At 39.7% G+C, this 21145-nt stretch overlaps 1 protein-coding gene and 1 long non-coding RNA gene across 4 annotated transcripts in view; one reads left to right on the plus strand and one right to left on the minus strand.

Moving 5' to 3' along the window:
• LOC127003799 (uncharacterized) overlaps window positions 1-21145 on the plus strand; it is a 36251-nt gene that overhangs the window by 1720 nt on the left and 13386 nt on the right. The gene's annotated exons all lie outside the window — the stretch shown is intronic.
• Window positions 560-21135, minus strand: LOC127003797 (triadin-like). 3 transcript variants are annotated; one of them, XM_050870851.1, is made up of 19 exons: window positions 20908-21135; window positions 18553-18627; window positions 17479-17589; window positions 17302-17385; window positions 15372-15523; window positions 13699-13814; window positions 13042-13173; window positions 12041-12142; window positions 9609-9756; window positions 9248-9417; window positions 8652-8782; window positions 7627-7662; window positions 6518-7023; window positions 5875-6026; window positions 4959-5449; window positions 4507-4677; window positions 4001-4134; window positions 1898-1978; window positions 560-1342 (listed from the first exon to the last, which is right to left on the minus strand). In XM_050870851.1, the coding sequence occupies exons 3-19, from the start codon at window positions 17585-17587 to the stop codon at window positions 827-829; spliced, it is 3231 nt and encodes a 1076-aa protein (XP_050726808.1). In that variant the 5' UTR covers window positions 17588-17589; window positions 18553-18627; window positions 20908-21135; the 3' UTR covers window positions 560-826. The 3 variants fall into 3 exon arrangements, with proteins under 3 accessions (XP_050726808.1, XP_050726809.1, XP_050726807.1); XM_050870852.1 differs by lacking the exon at window positions 20908-21135 and having other exon boundaries at window positions 17479-17562; window positions 18553-18939; XM_050870850.1 differs by lacking the exon at window positions 20908-21135 and having other exon boundaries at window positions 18553-18939.

The raw sequence follows: 21145 nt of genomic DNA on the forward strand, positions 1-21145 counted from the left end.
GCGTTGGGACGTTCACACAGCTTACAGGGTGAGTGGTGGGGTACGTCCCCCGCCTTGGAGAGCTGCCACAGCGGTATGTATCCCAGTCGAAGCCAGTCTGTCACAATATTATGTCTGCGGACCATGAGTCCGTGTCGGCGATACCTCAGGTGAAGGAAACGGAAGTGGTCATCATGTTGGAAGGATACACTGAGCGCGCTCAGCATCCATGCGGTGGAGACTAGGGAGGAGAGCGGCAGAGTGTATGGTAGAGAGAGAGAGAGAGAGAGAGAGAGAGAGAGAGAGAGTTTAAATAGGAGTTCAGAAAAACACACACCCTATGGGCCAGACTAAGTTGTCCTGAAAACCTAAGTGAAACATCAAACAGCCATCAAGGCTTTGTATTTCTGCCTTAGCAAATGTTTAAGACGAAGAAGTAGTGGCCAGGATTGCTTTTAATGTGTCAACAGTGTTACACTGAAGTACTTAAGGTGGGAACTATTCCATTCTTGTTCCAAATGGCATGAACGACAACTCCTACCAGACAGAAATACATCAAATATATATAAATCATATAGGGGCTGCTTCATCTCTTTATTTTTTCTCTTATGCATCCCAACCATACCCACTAAACCTCTCAAAACAAAACTATTGGATATTCATAAAAAAATTTAGACAGACTGCTTTCCCCAATGCTCCTATATTTCATATTGTCTGGTGCTAGTGAAGCCTGCAGCATTGCACTGTACTGCATCAAACACTTGCTGAAGAAAGCTTATTTTGTCCATACCTTTTTACCATTAGACAGTTCTATAAATACACTGCTTCTACTGGTCTTTATCTATTATTAGTTCAAATGAAAGTGATCTACGAGCCGTTGGTATACCAAATCATCGTTTCCATGGAACACGACTTTGATAATCCAGTTGACATAAGCTGTTACCTTCACCCAGACATCAATTCCTACATTGGTCGTCTTTTTTTTGTTATATTTGTTTGACTTTTTCTTCTTTCCCTTCTGTTTTTTCTTTTTGTCTTCTTTATCCTTTGACTTTCCAGGTTGTTTGTTTTTATCTTCCTTATCCTTTGACTTTCCAGGTTGTTTGTTTTTATCTTCCTTATCCTTTGACTTTCCAGGATTTTTGTTATCATCTTTCTTGATGGTTTTATTGGACTGGTTTGTGTCATTTCCCCTGGATAATTTAAGTTTCTGTTTACTTGATAGTTTTTGCTTCGTGCTCTTGATCACTTTGTGTTTCTTTCGAATGGATTCTTCATTGCCTTCCAGCTGATCTTCATCAACTGATCTCTTTGGTTTTGGCTTTTTCTTTATGATTGAACTTTTAGGACATCCTGGAACAGCCTGAAAAAAAAAAGTATATGCATTTGTTTATTACAACAGCATATGCAACAACACAGCAAGTACAATAGTGCCTCATTGGCAAGAGTAGATAATTTTAAAACTTTCAGGCAATTTCCAATGTACTATTTACATTTTGGTTTACCAAAAAACAACTACAATGTATTCACAATCATTTTTCAACCTCACACAATTTAATAGATGGAAAAGAGAATGAATGCAAGGAATCTCATGTTAACCCGGTAGCAGCGACAGGCAAAATTTGTGGCATTACTGCGTACCAGCGACGGGCCAAATTCTTGCCTTGACATGAATCCCCCAAAATAGAGGATACATAAACTGATCACATATGCATTGATACATAAAAAAATAATGGTTTGCGTGAGTGATGATTTTTTCTCATAAATTCGCTTAGAGGGGCCTTTAAGAAACATGATCCCCGCAGCTGCCAGGTTCAGATGGCTAAGACAAGTTGAAATTCATAATGTGAATATTTCAACAGTTTATTAGTATCACAAATGAGAGATAGAACTTTGCCTATGTTTAGTCTTGTCTTACCAGGGCTGCGTATGCAGAAAGGTATCCACTGAATCCGTATTCAGGCTCTGTATATACCAGGAATGGGGTGCCCTCATCCCCCTGAGGAGATAGGAAAGATGTCATTACTGATACTTGAATTTATTAGTATATAGTATTAGCATTCATCAACACTGTCATCAGATCGCAATGCACCCTTAATTGATGAGAGGAAGCAGGGTATCAACAACAACAACAACAACAACACACACACACACACACACACACACACACACACACACACACACACACACACACACACACACACACACACACACACAAAAGAAATAGTGAAAGGGGGTTGAAAAAATTGGTGAAGGAATGTGTTTGCAGTGGTGGTGGCTTGGACTTGCAGATGAGGATGGCTGAGGGCAAGCTCAATAGTTTGCTTACATTTGAGATAATGAATTTCAAAGGGTATTCTAGTGCCAATCAAAATCTTAAAATGCTCACTAGTTTAGAAAACATCTTAAATATCAATATAATATCAATATAATATGAGCCTTACATCATATGCATTATAGAGACCAATTTGAGTGGGAACGTTCATATGCACGTGGGAAATGGTAAAAATAGACTCTGGAGAAAAGCAGAATGAGTAAAGTGGGAGGAGTGGTGATGGCGACAAAGGAATATGGATGATGCGGAAATGTATGAGGGTATGACAGAGGCAAGAAACATGAGAACAGCAACTAAGGAGAGATGCAAGAGACATTACAATGGCATACACTCTCCCTAAGAAAGGGGCTTGGAATGAGACTGAAAATTGGGGAGTGCAATGCTGACAGCCATGGCCAGGCATTTGCAAAACATGGTTGAAAAAGGTGACAACGATCCTAGTGGATGACTTAAATTGTAAAGGGGTGTGCTGGGAGGAGTAGGACACAGGAGAAAAGGAAGATTCATGAGGCAACATAATGTGCTCACCACCCTTGAGGACCCCATAGATTTATGGGATACATTCAATGGTGAAACTCTTCAGGTTGCAAAGGAGCACACTGGAGAATGCTCAAGATCAAAGAGCGTTTTTGTCTTGGGGGAGACACCGAAGAATATCAAGAAGAGTCTTACTGCTACCTTTCTGAGTTGGGATCAATATCTGGCTCTGTTATGTAAGACTTTGGGCCGTATTACAAGTCAAACCTGAGAAGTTTCGGGTCCCTACAAAGGTCGGTTTAGGGACCGTATTACAGGTCCAATCCAAGAAGTTTCGGGTCCCTACAGAGTTATTCATCCCAAACTCTGTAGGGACCAAAAACTTCTCAGATTGGACTTGTAGTACGGCCCCTAAACCAACCTTTGTAGGGACCCGAAACTTCTTGGGTTTGACTTGTAATACGGCCCTAGATCTCTCCAGAAGAGATACAAGGAGAGGTACATCAGGAGTTTCACTGAGGATGTCTTGGGCCATTTAAACTCTAATGCCCTCTGACCTGCCTACCAAGCCCTGGAGAAGCTCCATTCTTGTGGTGCCAGACCTGCCTGATGGGCGAGCCTCCCAAAACTCACTCAGCGAATGGTACCTCTTTGACCAACTGGTTAAGGGGTGGCTCTCCCGTCTCGTTGGTCACGGGTTCGATCCCTGGTGCTGGTAAAATCTTTCCTTGTCTGGATTAATTTCTCGTGTGTTTCGTTACATGCAGAGGTCATGTGGGGGTATAGTAAAGAGAAAAATTCAGGGCATTACACTCTGAGCTTCCCTCTCAGGTTAATGGTATGCAAACAGCAGATGGTTGCCTTGTGTCAGACAAGGATGGGCAGAAGGCTCATTGGGCAGAGGGTTCTTTGGGGTGAGTACTTTGGGCAGATGTACATGATGGGCCCTCTGTGAAGGCAACTCCTAACTGCTTAGTCACAAATAAATTATTCTAATCCACCCATTGACAAACGCCCACATTCTGACAAGGTCATGTGTTTCATTCCCAATCGCCACTCCCATTATTTGTTTTTTCAATTTATTTACACTGCTTTTTACACTGGCTTTGTTCTATAAAGGCTGCAAAATCAATTACTACTTCACTCTTTCCCCCTCTCTGAGTAGCTTGACTCAGCCCTGAAATAATTCAAATATGTGAGCAGACTTACAAGGCACATAGATCGATCTGCTTCAGCTGAAGTACACATCATTGTTTCATCCAAAACTTGTCCTTTAAGCCTTTCTTCACATAGACTTGTAGGTAGTCTGACTATACCTTTTATGATTTCTCCCACTGCATGATCTGCAAAATTGACATATAAATGGTTGGAGAAGGTAACAAAATGAAAAGTTGGACAAGATTATGAAAGGTTGAGAGTTAAAGAAAGACCAGACAACTTGAAGCTTGGAGAAGGGAGGATATATACAAGGGTTAGAAGAGTGTAAATGGGAGGCACAGAAAAAAATGTGAGGAATGGCACATAAAAAATTGCGGATGAACAAATTTCTTACACTGCATTGCATCCATCCCCCCAAAACGGTATACTGCACTATATACATATATATTGATATGCATTTACAGGCTTATATTATTGTTTTACAGCTTAATTAATTTATGGATTTAATTCATTCTAGGGTCATGCATATCCATTTCTTTTCGTGTAAAGATACAGACTATGGATTGTATGTGTGTAGCCATAGCCAATACTGCTTCCAGCCAGGAAGAAGGGATCATAGGTTTGGAAGATTGGCAGGCACACAGGAAAGGCAGAGGAATGAGGCATATGTAGACTGTTTTGCAGCCTCAGCAGAACAGGACACTCCACTGGGAACAGTTTCTTGCCATCTGGTGAGAGAGAGAGAGAGAGATATTATTAGAAATCTTTCATCATTGGAGTTGGGCTTTATAAAAGTACTTTAGCAGTATCCATTCTGTTCAGTGAAGTGATCCTGGTTGTTTGTTGGTGACTCACTTCTTGGAAAATAATGTCTTAAGATTACAGCTTTCTTAATAACTTTCACTAGAATTAATATCCAATATGATCAAAAAGTATTTATAGTAAAAAAAATAGTTTTGCTATAAATCTAATCATGGTCAATTGCTTTTTTATAAGGAGGAAATCTTACTTCGTGTTTTCTTCCTCATTTTCTGTGCACATTCCTCAGGTATCCAAATGCTTTCCACCTGTTCAAATTTGTACCTTTTCCCCCCTTTTCCTTTTCGGGTATGGATTCCAGTCCCCACCTTTATATCAGATAGCTTTGGCTTGCGAGACTTGCCCTTCTTTCTTCTTACTTTTTTGTCTTTCTCCTTAGTATTCTTACTCTTAGTTCTGACTTTCTTCAAAGGATTGCTGTGAGTGATTTTGTCTTTGCCCCAAACCATCTTCCTGTCTTCACTAGCAGTGTTTCTCTTTATTCTAACTTCATTCCTTCTTGTTGTTCTTGACGTGAAGTTCTCATCACCCCTCGAGTCATCTATTCTTTTGTTATTAACTATCCTGTGCTTTTTATGCTTTCCTTTATTCTTTCCTTTCCCATTTTCCTTGTCTTTACTTGAGTAGATGTGAGAGTGTGTTGTCTGCTGATTCTTTCTGAATTCTTTATTCCAAATGTCACTGGAAAAAGAAAGGATTGTTTTTAGTAGGCTAGCTAGATAAGAATACTTTTTATGATTAATTGTTACTGTTTATCAAAAATGTTAAATGTGACTGCATGACCCTAATCTTTATGCCTTTTTGAGTCAGTCAGTCAAGAGTTAAAATTACATACAAAGCAGATTACATATATTCTGAATATGACAGAATAAATGCCAGTCAATATTCTGTGTGTTCTCATATTCACTCTTTTGAGTTTTCAAGGAATACCCACACAGCACACAGTCTAAGCTTGCTTGTCCTCCTTACACTGTATTTACATTCTCTTGTCCTCTCCCTCTCATCTTACCCTCTAGTACGTACTTAGGAATTCCAGTTCAGTATGCGCTTACTTTATTTACTGCCAAATACTTTCCTCCAAGTAAGAACATGCTAAAGGAACTCACAGACAGTAGGTGCAGCAGGAAGTAATGGTGATGATAAAGTTTTCATTGATGATGTAACCACCGCACAGTCTGGCTACCTTTGGCCTGCGCTTCTTTTTGTCTTTAGGTTTCCTTTTTGTTGACTTCTTAAGGTCAAGTTGTACTATGGTGACCTGCAGACAAACCAAGATTACTCCATTAGCATTTTTATCTGACTGGAGAAAGCCTACTTTGAAATAAATCAATTGCAAAGTATTTTAATGGTTCCTCAGCAGAATGGAGCTTAACAGTAGATACATTGATGAATGGTAATAATTCACAAAAAGTGAGAATTAGAAAGGGTATGAGTGCATCGGAGAATCTTAAATATAAGAACATGCACTTTATAACCCGTTGTTAGCTACACTTGAGGTGGTTAAAAATGCATTGTAAAAAAGAATGTCCATTGCCTCCAGAAAGAGCATCAAGCTGCTATTGAAACATGGGAACAAAAGGACTCTTATTTCCTTATGACTTTTACTCTGCAAAGAGGGAGTATCAATATGTACATGGAGCTAAAATGATCTTTTTTTTTTTTGGCATTTTCTCTATTTTATAATCCTTGGTCTAGAAGCTTTTGTTGAAAATTATAAAAAAAATACCACTGAGTATATGCAGGTCTTACCAGGTTAGGGAACTTGTTTGATGATCCTCCTCTTTCATGAGCCTCTCCATTTTCTGTTGTTGCAACCACCTCTTTATCTTTGCCCTTCTTCTTTTTCCACTTTCTCTTACTCTGGTTTTGTAATTTGTCTTTCTTCAATGTTTTCTTCATAGAGTCTTTATGAATCTTTCTTTTCTTTCTTGCACGTCTATTTCCTTTGTTAACTCTCTTCTTTTTCTTTGTCTTATTTATCTTTTCTTTACCATCTTGAGCATTATCCTTTGCCCTCTTCCCTGGTTTGCTCTTTCTTCTCCTCACTCCACTCTTTCTTGTGTTTTGTTGCACCCTTGCACTGTTGTTGCCTAATGCTTTGTTCTGTTGTTTTTCCCCTCTGTTTCTTCCCTCTTTTATCTGTAGTGTCTTCTTCACTTTTCTCTTTCTTCTTATAATGTATTTCTCCCTCTGATTTTTATCTTGCAAGGTTTGATGATGAGCAATAATTTCATTCGGTACAAATAAACCACACACTGAAGTGAAGATAGAATATAGATATTACTTCAGTTGAAAGGTAATTAGCAGTTTTTAGGCATGGAGGAGAGAGTATAAGTAAGAGGAGAGGAGAGTGCATGAGCAAGCAAGATGTATGGAAGAATATTTCAGCATATGGGAGGATGATAAGAAAACTAGTACAAAAATATACATGCCTGAGAGTGTATTTGTTGGGGGATAAAAACTTGCTGACAGAAGTAAGTGAGCAAACTTTTCATTGGAGTGATTTAAGTAACAGACAGTATGATGAGCAATAAGGAAAGACTGACTCTTCAGCAGTAGGGAAGAATCTACGAGTATAGTTACCCATTAAGAAATGAACATGGTCTTTTAGAACATAAGAATTTTTAAGACCAATTCAAAAAGCAAGATGAAATATTTGAATCTGTTGTACCATTATGCTTGCCTGGCCAATATATCCAACACATGATATGTTTCTTTATGACTATTTCACATAGCCCATAGGAATTAGTAACAAGAATTTGCTTAGAAATATGTCCCCAACTCATTTGAACGTATGTATTTGGCACACAAAGTTGCTTCACTAGGGACAGAGGAAGGCTGAGCATCATTTTACTTACCATTCTTTGGGTGTTTGTCCTCATCCGAGAAGGTACCTAAAAGAGAGGGGAAATTCTTTGTTGAGGCAACTGATATAATAGTTTATATTTCATGTTTATTTAATCTCTTCATTACTAAAACGAGGAAAACAAAGAAAAATATAATTAGTGAATGTTAATATATAATGTACAAAAAGTAAGAGTTTAAATGACAAATTTGAATGGTGATTGGCTTCTGAAAGATAATGTACTACATACTGGACTGTGGGAATAGATATAAGAGGTATAAAAGAGTTTGATAAATAGATGTAAGGTCATTCACTGTAAAAAAAAATAATGTACTTTAAAAGAGGAAATTAGGGCACTGGGTCCTTACATGCCTCATAGTGCACTCATCCAGTCACTCGTAAGGAATTTCCCAAGCTTGCTTTGTCACTGGTTTGGTCTATTTATTAGTCACTTTCCTAACTATCTTAGAGTAATACCGTAAACCTTTAATAATATCAATGAGAGTTACTTTCTTAGTGCTGTGCCCCCAACAGCAAGTTTTAGCTTGAATAAAAAGTAATAAAAATTTTCACAGCAATCTAATTCCATCTCTCTGTGAGTGTACCGCATTGGACATGAAACTCCATGGACAAACATGCATTGGACCCAAGGCTACTATATGTGTATGCACATTTATTTAATTAGGTAATTTTCAATGTAATAAAGGTATTTAAATCATGTAAAAATGTGATGCCCTAAGACATGGATAAATATTTCCAAAGGCCTTAAACCATGGGGTATCCTTTGGCTTGGTGCTAGTGTCCACCTCCCATCTTAGGGGCACAGGTTTGAATCTTGGGCAGAATGTCGGGATTTATTGTCAAATAGTGCTTTGAGAAGTGGAAATATCCCATACAAAAATGAATGACTATTGAAGGAAGTGAAATATGTGAATGGAACTACCATTGTGGAGAAAATGTAAAGGAAAAACAGAGTAAAAAGCAGGATTCTAGTAGTCTTTGTTCCTAAATAGTCTATGTTAGGTAGGCAGTACTCACAGTCTTTAGTTTCGAGTGCCTTAAGAGAGATGACAAAACCCCTGTCCTCTCCCACCTCATTGGCAGAGAAATGGACAAGAATTTGGTTGTAGGCACAAATGGAGCTCTTTGGTGGATTGGCATAGCAGTACCTGGTGGGTGGAGATAAACTTGCGATTTGGTATTCGTAGTTACTGATTTTATAATTCTAATCGAGTTTTTATCATTGTTTATATCAATAGTAAATGGACAGAACAGACCACTGGATATTGGACAACAAAGAACACAAACATACATGACTGGAAACTAATATAACAGTATACTTCTAGAATATGAAACAACTTCCTAAAGGGATATATCAATGTGAATACAAAGGCAGCTGTAACTAAAAAAAATATCCACACCTTACAGAATGAATTGGGTAGGAACAGATGCCAAGACAAGATAATCAAGGCATAGTTCAAAATCTGTCCATTTTAGTCAGGTCAATACACACAAATCTCAAAGAAATTTTTTTTTGTCTGGAAGAGTACGTAAGATTGTATGAAGTTAAAACTACCCTGAAACAATAGGTACACTGGGGAATGAAATAAGCAAATATGACCCACTATGCTTACGTAGTGCCATCACTGATACTGTTGCTAGGAGACACTTGTATTCTGTCTTCCCCATCACATGCAGTCACCATATGTGGTGAATGACCACTGTATGGACTTTGTGGCTTGAGTTGGAAATCTATGAAGTCGAGTCTTAATGCACAGTTCTCTTCATTGTGTTCTGGAATGCACTGTTGGGAAAATTTATAGTGTCAGCTGGCTTCACTGTGTTTTAACAATTCCAGAACAACGAATTGTGTATTTTGTATATAAATTTGAAGGTGTATATGAGTTCATGGTACAAGATGTTCTTAGTGTGAAGTCACAAGTAATGTGTACATTTGAAGTTTGATATCTGTGAAAATTTTAGTTATCAACCTACCCTGAATATGTAGGGACACTCCATTCCTGCCTCGTAGTTCAAAGGATAATCAGGAGAAGTGACTAGAGTGTTGCGTAGAGGCTGCCCTGCACCATATTTAGCGTAGAAAATTCCTCCGCAGCAGTAGGGAGTCTTTTTAACTTCAATTCTGTTGAAAAAGATGTTGATTTTCATTTATGTATGTAATTGAAATAAGCCATATAAGAAATTATTATTTTCTGACCTGTATTATAAGAAAATTCTGTATCCTATAAACAAGTAATCTGATATATATCTTAAATTGAAAATTATATAACTTGCTTATTTAGGCATATTTCATATAATACATTTTTTTTTTTTTTTTTTTTTTTTACAGCAAAGGAGACAGCTCAAGGGCACAAAAAAGTAAACATTAATAAAAAAAAAAGCCCGCTACTCGCTGCTCCTAAAAAGAATCCAAAGAGGTGGCCGAAAGATAAGTCAGTTTCGGGAGGAGAGGTGTCCTGATACCCTCCTCTTGAAAGAGTTCAAGTCGTAGGCAGGAGGAAATACAGATGAAGGAAGATTGTTCCAGAGTTTACCAGCGTGAGGGATGAAAGAGTGAAGATGCTGGTTAACTCTTGCATAAGGGGTTTGGACAGTATAGGGATGAGCATGAGTAGAAAGTCGAGTGCAGCGGGGGAGGTGGGGAGGCATGCAGTCAGCAAGTTCAGAAGAGCAGTCAGCGTGGAAATATCGATAGAAGATAGAAAGAGAGGCAACATTGAATTTAAGAGGTAGAAGACTATCAGTATGAGGAGGAGAGCTGATGAGACGAAGAGCCTTTGCCTCCACTCTGTCCAGAAGAGCTGTGTGAGTGGAGCCCCCACACATGAGATGCATACTCCATACGAGGGCGGACAAGGCCCTGTATATGGACAGCAACTGTGCAGGGAGAAGAACTGGCGGAGGCGGTACAGAACGCCCAGCCTCGAGGAAGCTGATTTAGTAAGAGATGAGATATGAAGTTTCCAGTTGAGATTTTGAGTTAAGGATAGACCGAGGATGTTTAGTGTTGAGGAAGGTGATAGCTGGGTGTTGTCAAAGAATAGGGATAGTTGTTTGGAAGATTGTGTCGAGTGGATAGGTGGAGAAACTGTGTTTTGAGGCGTTGAAGGACACCAGGTTCTTCTTGCCCCAATCGGAAATAATAGTAAGGTCTGAGGCTAAGTTGCTGCAGCCTCCAGCCTTGAGTCGTTAAGTTCCTGAAGGGTGGGTCTTCTATTAAAAGAAGTTGAATAATGCAGAGTGGAATCATCGGCGTAGGAATGGATAGGACAGTTCGTTTTGGAAAGAAGATCATCAATGAACAACAGAAAAAGAGTGGGAGATAGGACAGAACCCTGTGGGACACCACTGTTAATAGATTTAGGGGAAGAACAGTGACCGTCTACCACGGCAGAAATAGAACGGTCAGAAAGGAAACTGGAGAGAAAGGTACAGAGAGAAGGATAGAAACTGTAGGAGGGTAGTTTAGAAAGCAAAGATTTGTGCCAGACCCTATCAAAAGCTTTTGATATGTCCAGCGCAATAGCAAAAGTTTCACCGAAACGGCTAAGAGAGGATGACCAAGAGTCAGTTAAGAAGGCTAGGAGATCACCAGTAGAACTCCACTTGCGGAACCCATACTGGCGATCAGATAGAAGGTCAGAAGTGGAAAGGTGCTTTTGAATCTTACGGTTAAGGATTGATTCAAAAGCTTTAGATAGACAAGAAAGTAAAGCAATAGGACGGTAGTTTGAGGGATTGGAGCGGTCACCCTTCTTAGGTACAGGCTGTGTGAAGGCATTTTTCCAGCAAGAAGGAAAGGTAGATGTTGACAGGCAGAGGCGAAAGAGTTTGACCAGGCAGGGTGACAGCACGGAGGCACAGTTTTTAAGGACAATAGGAGGCACTCCATCAGGTCCATAAGCCTTCTGAGGATTGAGGCCAGAGAGGGCATAGAAAACATCATTTTGAAGAATCTTTATAACAGGCATAAAGGAGTCAGAGGGGGGATGAGTAGGAGGAATATGCCCAGCATCGTCCAGAGTGGAGTTTTTAGAAAAAGTTTGAGAGAAGAGTTCAGCCTTAGAGATAGATGAGACGGCAGTGTTGCCGTCAGGACTGAGGAGTGGAGGGAAAGATGAAGAAGTGAAGTTGGAGGAGATGTTTTTGGCTAGATGCCAGAAGTCATTGTAGGACGTTTTAAAGATATATGGTGTGGGAGGAAAACAGTGTGTATTGGGTCAGAACCCCAAGTTTATTGTGTAACTTTTTAATTGTGTACCGTATGACATTGCCAGTATTAGGTTACCCACCCTTACACCATAATGGTTACCTTGACATACCCAGTTTTGTCAACTAGAGTTAAGGTATTATGCCTGCAATGGGGATACATTCCAGGACAATATCAGTATATTTTGTTTACTGACCGTATATGAGGAACAACATTCAAATCTCCATTCCAGACAAATTTCCCATACGCCTCATTTGTATATGTGACGAAGGTGATATTAGTCCTGGTGAAGCACAGTCTGTTGGGAGAAAAATGGAAATCAAAACAGGCTTCATTAACAAGTGTTTCCCCTAAAAGATTCTCTAAGGCTAAATGAGGCCTTTGGTTTGATAAGGGCCTATTGACTAGATTGTTTGTTTTGAGCAATGGACTATAATGTGGGGAATTAAAAAGGCACACATGGATGCAGTAAAGACAGAAACAGGACTGAGAGAGCGAGGCTGGTTTGCAGGAAGGGCAGGCAGTGTGAGCTGGGATTGGCTGATGCTAGATTCTTCTCATACTTGCTTGACGTCACCCAAGAAACTAGGCATCGGGTCTATGAGTCAGGTGAAATTCACCTACAATGACAGAATTTTCAACCTTAAAGTTGAGGCCTAAATGCCAAACAAAGACTTTGAATGTGTAATATAGGCCCTTCTCCACAAGCTGGTTCATGTAACTTGATTTCATCACTTGGCCAACAGACCTTTATAAAACCAAAAGCCTCAAATAGCATGCACCTCCTGACTTATTGTGGGAATGATCAGCTGCTCTAGTAATAAATTTTGTGAATATTCCACAGCAATTCATGGATCTAGAAAAAGCTTATGACAGAGTTGATTGGCTGGCATTGTGGGACGTTTTAAAGATATATGGTGTGGGAGGAAAACGGTGTGTATTGGGTCAGAACCCCAAGTTTATTGTGTAACTTTTTAATTGTGTACCGTATGACATTGCCAGTATTAGGTTGCCCACCCTTACACCATAATGGTTACCTTAACTTAAATATAAGTTTTCCACTCTTGCTTAAGGGTGTATTAAGAAGGTTGTATGCTGGATCAGGTATAGATAATTATAGGTTGTCTCACCTATTGTGTCAGCAATCTCCAGTATTCTTATTAGAAAAGGATGAAGGTGTAGTACATAACATCATACCTTTTGGACACATTGTGAGTGTCGATATATTCAAAGTAGGGAGGTACAGCATGAATTTGCTCATTTTCATTGCAACCTGGATACTGTTGACCTGTGGACTTGTGGCTAAATGATACTTCCATGATAGTAACTCTGCAGGGAGAATAGACATACTGTATTTATAAATAAAAGTCAAACCACATCTACACTCAACTGTCATGACATGAATTTTAAGAATACTTCATCTTTGCTCATGTTCTGATAGAGAGGAGAAGAGAATGAGTGTGTTGACAAATACAACAACACTTGACTCATACAACAAAATTAAACATACAAAATAATACCAATCCTTGCCTGCAAGCCCCTTGACACATAAATGAGGAACACACACTTTAACTAAAAACAAGTTACGTTGATATGTCATTCAGTTTTGAGAATATACAAAGTTTTCTTTTGCTGAATCCATTAACTGGCTTTGTAATTTGTCTCCCAATGTTTTCCAGGTCACCCAATAAAATATATACATACCTAAAATCAAATGTACTTAGGAAGATTCATAGTTTATAAAAACTGCTGTAATATCCAAATGCAAGACAGTAATGTTGATTGTATAGTGATCAAGTTAGTAAAGACTCATGACAGACATCTATAAATGTTCTAGAGTGGCCATAAACTTACATCATCGTCTGTACACATTTTACATGGCTTGCATCCAAGGGAAGTGACCGATCATGGCTGCTGCCTCGGGTCAGCAGAGAGTTGTAATTTGTGCTGATGTGTGCAGACGATGAAGCCTGTATGTGGAGATGACAGTTTTAGATGAAATTATTGAATTTGAACACTATTATTATTATTATTATTATTATTATTAGTAGTAGTAGTAGTAGTAGCATTAGTAGTAGTAGTAGCATTATTATTGTTGAGATCCATGAAAGGAAATAAGACATGAGCAGACATGGATATGAAAAATAAAGGAGACAGTGACAGTAAAGTAAGAGGAATAAAAAAGAAGGGGTGACAAACCTTATGAGTTAACAGGCGTGTTTTGACTTTTACTTTAAACTTATCAAAGTCAACAAGAGAAACAATCTCATCTGGAAGTACATTCAGCTAAGGTAGTTCTCACAGTGGCAGGTGTGACAGTGGTATTTAACATATTACAGAGGCCTCACCTTCAATGAGGGAATTTGGTCAGAGATCCTGTCATGTTGGACAAAAATTTTCATTGAACAAACAGAGGATTTCTGAAAAATACCTTAAAAAGTACAATAAAAATCAGTTAAGATCCATCCTGGGTTTGGGGCAGGCAGACTGGTCTACTCAAGCTACTCAGATCTAGGAAATAAATGCAGTTCTGCGCATCACGTGACCGCCTCCACTCCTCACTTTATTGGTTGGCATCACGCATCATACTTCTGGCTGTGAGTGGTGATAAAGGGTGTTATGAATCTGAGGGGAATGTGTTGTCCAGGGAAGGGGGGGGCAGTGACTGTAAACAAAGGACACGTCGTAGTTGCATGAGTGGTCAGTGTCACTCTGCTGCATCTTCTTACCTTCTGTGAATGTTTCCAGTAAACACTCACCTTTGGAAGCTGCTTCAGAAATATTGTTAGGGGGCTGTTGTTATGGGATGGCATTTTGCTAGCCAACTAGCTAGATCTAGTGGAAAAGCTTGTAGAGTGTAAACCTATAAACTGGTCGAATAGTGACTAGCGACATGAGCGTGAGTAGTTTTTACAGCTTGAGTTCCAAAGGTAAGTGAGGGGGAAGCATTGGTGAGCCTTCTGGGCAGGTTTAGAGGCAGTAGATATAAGTTACTAATAAGAACATGTGGATTGACAAGATAGGATAATGTGAGCAAAAAAGAAGTGTACTGTAAGGAATGCGCTCTGTTTTTGAAAGCCAAAACTTTAGGTTGCAGGGTGGTGTGATGGGCAAAGTGCAATTCATTGAGGCGATTTTGACATGACAGTACAGAAAGGTGACTTTGTAAAGGACATCATTGAGGATCAAATAAGAGGCAGAGGGTGGCAGGGTGGTTTCTGTATAGAACTGAGGTATACATGAAGGACAGATGTGGAAGACGGGGTGTGCATGTCGTGAAAATAGTGTATGAACAGAGAACTAGAGATTTGGGTCTTGCCACTCCTCCAAGGGAGCTCCCAGAAGACAGGGCACAACATCTATGGATAGGCTGATAGACATACACATACATAGTGCATAATAATGTAAAAAAAATGTATATATGAGGGAACTATTGTAGATAGTAAGTAAAAGTAGAAAGTCAAGTAAAACAAATGATAAAAATGGGATGAGATGTGAATACAGAAATATTCCAAGGAAGGGCTTACCTTGAACTGAACGGTATATATTCTCTTGTTCCTTTCAGCAAGATTTGTTATATCCACTGACTCAACATTGAAGAGTAAACCATTCCTTCCCGGAGGTATTTCATAGAAGTGATCGATATATTGTAACCCATGGCTGAGGTAGTTGTTATGGCCTGCAATACACCAAGGAAGAATCGTAAATATAAATCTTATAATGAAATTTATCATTATAATTGACATACCACAGCACTGCATTTATAACTTTTGCATGTTTTCATTTGCTTAATTTCTTGCAAAACAAAGCCACTCTACTGCAAACCTGTCACCTCCAATCTCTGCCCCCTGTCTATTTTTTAATATGATTCAAAGGGGAGTGAAGCCAGGCTGCCAGAGTGATATGTGAACATTCCAGTGCATTAATTAAGCACATGTTTTGACTGTATCAGCTTCGATTCCCAGTTGGAATAAAGATGGCTGGGCAGTCTCCACTCATTCATGCCCCCTGTCTACCCAGTAGTGAATGGGTACCGGGTGTCAGGCGGAGGTTGTGTCCCACCTCCCAGATATGTGTGGGTGTGGGGTTTCAGCCATACCCAGAGATCCATTACTTGTGAGCTCTTATGTTTATTTGGGGAGGGTACTGGCTGAAGATCACAAGTCTTATCATGTGGCCACAACAAGATGAAATAGAGGGAAAGGCTGGATGAATTTAGATCTGGAGACGGGACTATTAGAGCTTAGCTTGAGCCTGGTAGACTACAAATAGGTAAATACAAATACGTAGGTAAATACACACACACACAAACACACACGATGTCTGGCAGCAAAGAAAAAGAAAGGTAAAGCATGGAGAAACTTAAAACGGAGAAAGAATGCCATAAATAGGGAAGACAATAGACAAGCCAAAGTGAGACCAAAATAAGGAGAGAAGAAGAAAAAAAGCATGAAAAGAATATTCTAGAAAAATGTAAGGAGGATCCAGAACTTTTTTATAGACATATAAATAAGAAATTAAGAAAAAAAGAATCTATAAATACTGTCAAAGTGGGTGACCAAGTCTCTGAGGATGTAAAGGAAATCTGTGAAATATTAAATGAAAATTTGCAGAAAGCATTTACCCAGGAGACAGAATTTGAAGAGAGGGATGAGGAGAGAAGTATCAAGAGAATGGAAAACATAAAAGTGGATAGAGAAGAGATACTGGGGCTGTTAAAATCACTAGATGGTAAGAAGGCATTGGGTCCAGATGAAATATCAGGTCAAGTACTAAGAGTGCAGTGAACAGTTGATAAAACCAATTCAGGACATTATAAGTTGTTCAGTCAAGACTGGGGAAGTCCCAGTACAGTGGAAGAGGGCACATGTGGTCCCATTATATAAGAGCAGAAATAAACTAGAGCCTCTGAACTATGGACCAATTTCCCTAACAAGCGTCATGTGCAAGCTGTGTGAGGAGATAATTAAAAGACAGTGGGTAAACCATCTAGAAAGAGAGAAAATGATAAATGAAAGTCAATTTGGATCCAGACAAGGTAAATCTTGTGTCACAAATCTAATATGTTTTTACTCAAGAGTAATAGATTTAGTGCAGGAGAGAGACGGGTGGGTGGACTGCATATTGTTGGACCTAAAAAAGGCACTAAAGTTCCACATAAGAGATTGCTGTGGAAAATAGAAAGGAAGGAGACAACGAAGAGGACACAAAGTCGTAAGACAAATAAGAAATTGAGAAAGGGGAATTGTTTGAAAGACATAAAGAAGTACATACAGTTTTCTATATAGGAGTGTTGGAGTTTTGGTGCAAGATCCATGGGAGCTGACACATATCTCATAGACAACACTGTCAGTGCTATATTGTTGTAGCTATGTAAATACATATTTCAAATTTTCTTCTTTGTTTGTTTATTTATATATTTGACTTTTATTTAACTCAGAAATTACATGTACATACCATCTGGATACAACACCAGATCTTTGCATGGAGTGTTCGGGATAGGACGTCCTCCAGTTTGAGCTGTAGTGACAGGTGTTGTTCCTGCAGTTGGAAAATAAGTTAGTTGTTTCTAGTTAATATGCAGCTAAGGTTGTTATTAACATCTGACATTGATAGATTAATGTCTTTTCATACCTGTGGGCTTATGTGAAGTTGTCGTCGAAGAGATTGCACCTAAAGATGTCAAAACAGAAGGTGTTGTCTCCGAGGATGTTGTCACTGTGTGTATATGTGAAGGTGTCATGCCTGGAGGAGATATATGTATGGATGTTGTCATTAAGGGTGATGAGTCAGGGGCTTTTGAACTTTGCATTTTGTGTGTTGTGCTGAAAGGTGTTGTGTGGTACGATGGTGTTCTTGAAAGTGTCATTTCAAAGGATATTGTTTCAGAAGGTGTTGTGTTAGAGGATGTTGTTCTTGAAGGTGTTGTGTTAGAGAATGTTGCTTCTGAGGGTGTTGTGTTAGAGGGTGTTGTTCTTGAAGGTGTTGTGTTAGAGAATGTTGCTTCTGAGGGTGTTGTTCTTGAAGGTGTTGTGTTAGAGGGTGTTACTCCTGAAGGTGTTGTGTTAGAGGGTGTTGTTCTTGAAGGTGTTGTGTTAGAGGGTGTTGTTCCTGAAGGTGTTGTGTTAGAGGGTGTTGTTCTTGAAGGTGTTGTGTTAGAGGGTGTTGCTCCTGAAGGTGTTGTTCTTGAAGGTGTTGTGTTAGAGGATGTTGTTCTTGAAGGCATTGTGGTAGAGGGTGTTGTTCTTGAAGGTGTTGTGTTAGAGGGTGTTGTGTGAGATGATGGTGTTCTTGTAAGTGTTGTGTTAGAGGGTGTTGTTCCTGAAGGTGTTGTGTTAGAGTATGTTGTTCCTGAAGGTGTTGTGTTAGAGGATGTTGTTCCTGAAGGTGTTGTGTGAAATGATGTTCTTGAAAGTGTTGTGTTAAAGGGTGTTGTTCTTGAAGGTGTTGTGTTAGAGGGTGTTGTTCCTGAAGGCGTTGTGTTAGAGGGTGTTGTTCTTGAAGGTGTTGTGTTAGAGGATGTTGTTCCTGAAGGTGTTGTGTTATAGGATGTTGTTCCTGAAGGTGTTGTGTCAGAGGATGTTATTCCTGAAGGTGTTGTGTCAGAGGATGTTGTCCCTGAAGGTGTTGTGCTAGAGGATGTTATTAATGGAGGTGTTGTGTTAGAGGATGTTGTTAATGAAGGTGTTGTGTTAGAGGATGTTGTACCTGAGGGTGTCGTGTCTGAAGGTGTTGTATTTGTTGTTGTATCTGATGGTGTTGACGTGGAGGATGTTCCCGGACCTGAAAGCAGAGAGCAGTAACAGTCAGTTAGAGAGAAGACAAACTGTTCAATTTTACTTTCCCTAAATATCGTGTTTTTTTATTTTATTTTTTCCTTTTCGGTGGCATGGCTTTGTACCCCCTAGCACTCTACTGAACCAAAAACAACACCGGCCAAATTGTGTCTGGCCCAGAGCGAGCTAGACTGTACAAACCCAAATACATGTCAGAAATGGTGTTAACTCCTATTTTTTTTATATATAAATTGAAAACTGGTGTGTGTGTGTGTGTGTGTGTGTGTGTGTGTGTGTGTGTGTGTGTGTGTGTGTGTGTGTCATTTGGAGAGAGAGAGAGAGAGAGAGAGAGAGAGAGAGAGAGAGAGAGAGAGAGAGAGAGAGAGAGAGAGAGAGAGAGAGAGAACTTGGGGCACTTCTCTTTTTTTTGGTGTTCTGGTTGCTCATTTGACCTGCTTGTCCTTGCTGTATTGTAGTGAGCAACCTTTTCTTGAGGCGGCCAGAAGTTTTACCTCTCATAACGTACCACTGACATTGCTTCGGACCTGTGCACCTGTGAGAAAGGCCGGAACTTCTGGAACATACCACTAAGGGAATGAGCATAGTATAGTTGTAAGTGTAGTAGCAGGGCACTGCAAATGCAAACTAACTTAAGGCATTGGTTTCCTTTTATTCTGGATGTCATCGAAGGATTTTATTAAGTTTGCTATGTTTTTGCAATCTAGGGGTTGAAAAATTTGTTACTTGGTTACTTCTCAACTACAATTATACAGTTATTTATTCTAGCGGACATTGTAAAATCGTCTGTTACTAGCCAAAATAGAGTAAATAAAGATAAAATTGTAGTGTAAGAGTAACAGAGTATTTTTAATCTCTAATCACACACAAAAAATATCATCCTTAATTAAATCGTGTAATGATATACCCAAAATATAAGGAAAATGATGCCAGGGTTTGTGTTTGCAACACCCGGCTGTGTGTTGTAATCCATTCCTTCTGGGAATCTGTAATAAAAGGATGAAATCTGTAACATAATACGTAGTTATAAAAAAAGAATACAGAAAATTACACCTCGAAATATATATTAGCAGTGTGAAGGCGAAAGGCAACAATTTAGGAACATATTGCATGCCATGTCAACAGTGTCACCTAGGCCAAGGATGTTTCAATCACTTCATCACTAGGCAACATCATGTAGCATGCGACTTTGTGGCATGGTCGTGATCAGAGTCCTTGATAGATAGTTTGGACGCCATTATTGGCCCTGTTTTCGCCGCGAGAGCGTGTGCTAGTGTTTGAAAAGCGCTGCGAAAACACAGGGCCAATAATGGCGTCCAAATCTTAGGTTGTCGGGACTCTATGAGGGACTCTACAGATCACGACCCAGAAACGGGTTACGCTAAATGGAAGAGGCTAATATCAGTGACAGCCGTAACAAAATTTTCAATCAGATCACCGTTGGTCAGTTCACGGTAATCAAACAAGGATTTTAATGTAGTCATATGCTGCACATCATCAACATCAATTACAATGGTTGAGAAGAAGGCATGTGGTTTGGATATTTGGTGATTGTTCCTGGACTTTGAACAGGTAGCGTAAATAAAAGAAAATGGCGTGAACAACTTTGGAGAAAACAAGAAGAGTCAGGCAACATAGGCAGGCATAGTGACTTGGAGGCAAATAGTATCGTCGGTGATGGTGACAAGTACGACCGAACAAGTCTATTTTCTGAGGTCCTGTCAAAGCCCTGCCTTGGGAAGTTGGGATACAGTAAATTAATTGACTCCGCGTCAGCCTTCCTTAGGAAAGCCACGTCGCTAGACAGAGGACAGAAATGACGGTGTGTCGCGCGCTGTCTCTTTTCACCCACACCATCGAGGCGCTCCTTTACAACCTCTTCGTCCAACCTAATTATTTGCACCTTATATGTACATATGCGGGTATTTTTTGTCAAAGAAACTTCACAAAATACCTAAGATGATAAATTGATAGTTTAGTACTTATGTTACCCGCATTATTACTGATATGGGGAAGAATTTTCAGTTTTCCTTGTCTCACTGATATGAAAAAATGACTGTGTCGCCTCCAAGCATCGACGGACAGCAGTCGCTCCCTCTTATCCGAGGAAGTGGGTATTATGCATCGCGAGGGTATATAGCTAAAAATATATTATCTCATAAGAAGGATCTTTGGTGTATAAAAAGAGGATTGCGCAAAATAAGTGCTTAGGGCATCACTGGGATGATGAGGCCTAATTGCCTACTGCACCATGTTAATCAGTACATACAGTATTTTCACAGCCACGTGTGTCGACGTCCATAAGTTGCGTTGTTGCCGCCTGTAGTGTTGCGATACGTGGTGCAAGTTGTCTGGTTGCTTCCTTGCGGCACAGTGACGGGTGCTGTCCGGTGTGGCTCCATCCAGCTTCACTCGCATCTCCTCCCAAGCCCCAGGCTCCCTGCACCTGCCACCTCACACACTGCGTGTATGAAATGGCTCAACGGTAAACACACACACATGCATGC

Source organism: Eriocheir sinensis, chromosome 26 (genome assembly GCF_024679095.1).
Source record: "Eriocheir sinensis breed Jianghai 21 chromosome 26, ASM2467909v1, whole genome shotgun sequence".
Classification (NCBI taxonomy): Eukaryota; Metazoa; Arthropoda; class Malacostraca; order Decapoda; family Varunidae; genus Eriocheir; species Eriocheir sinensis.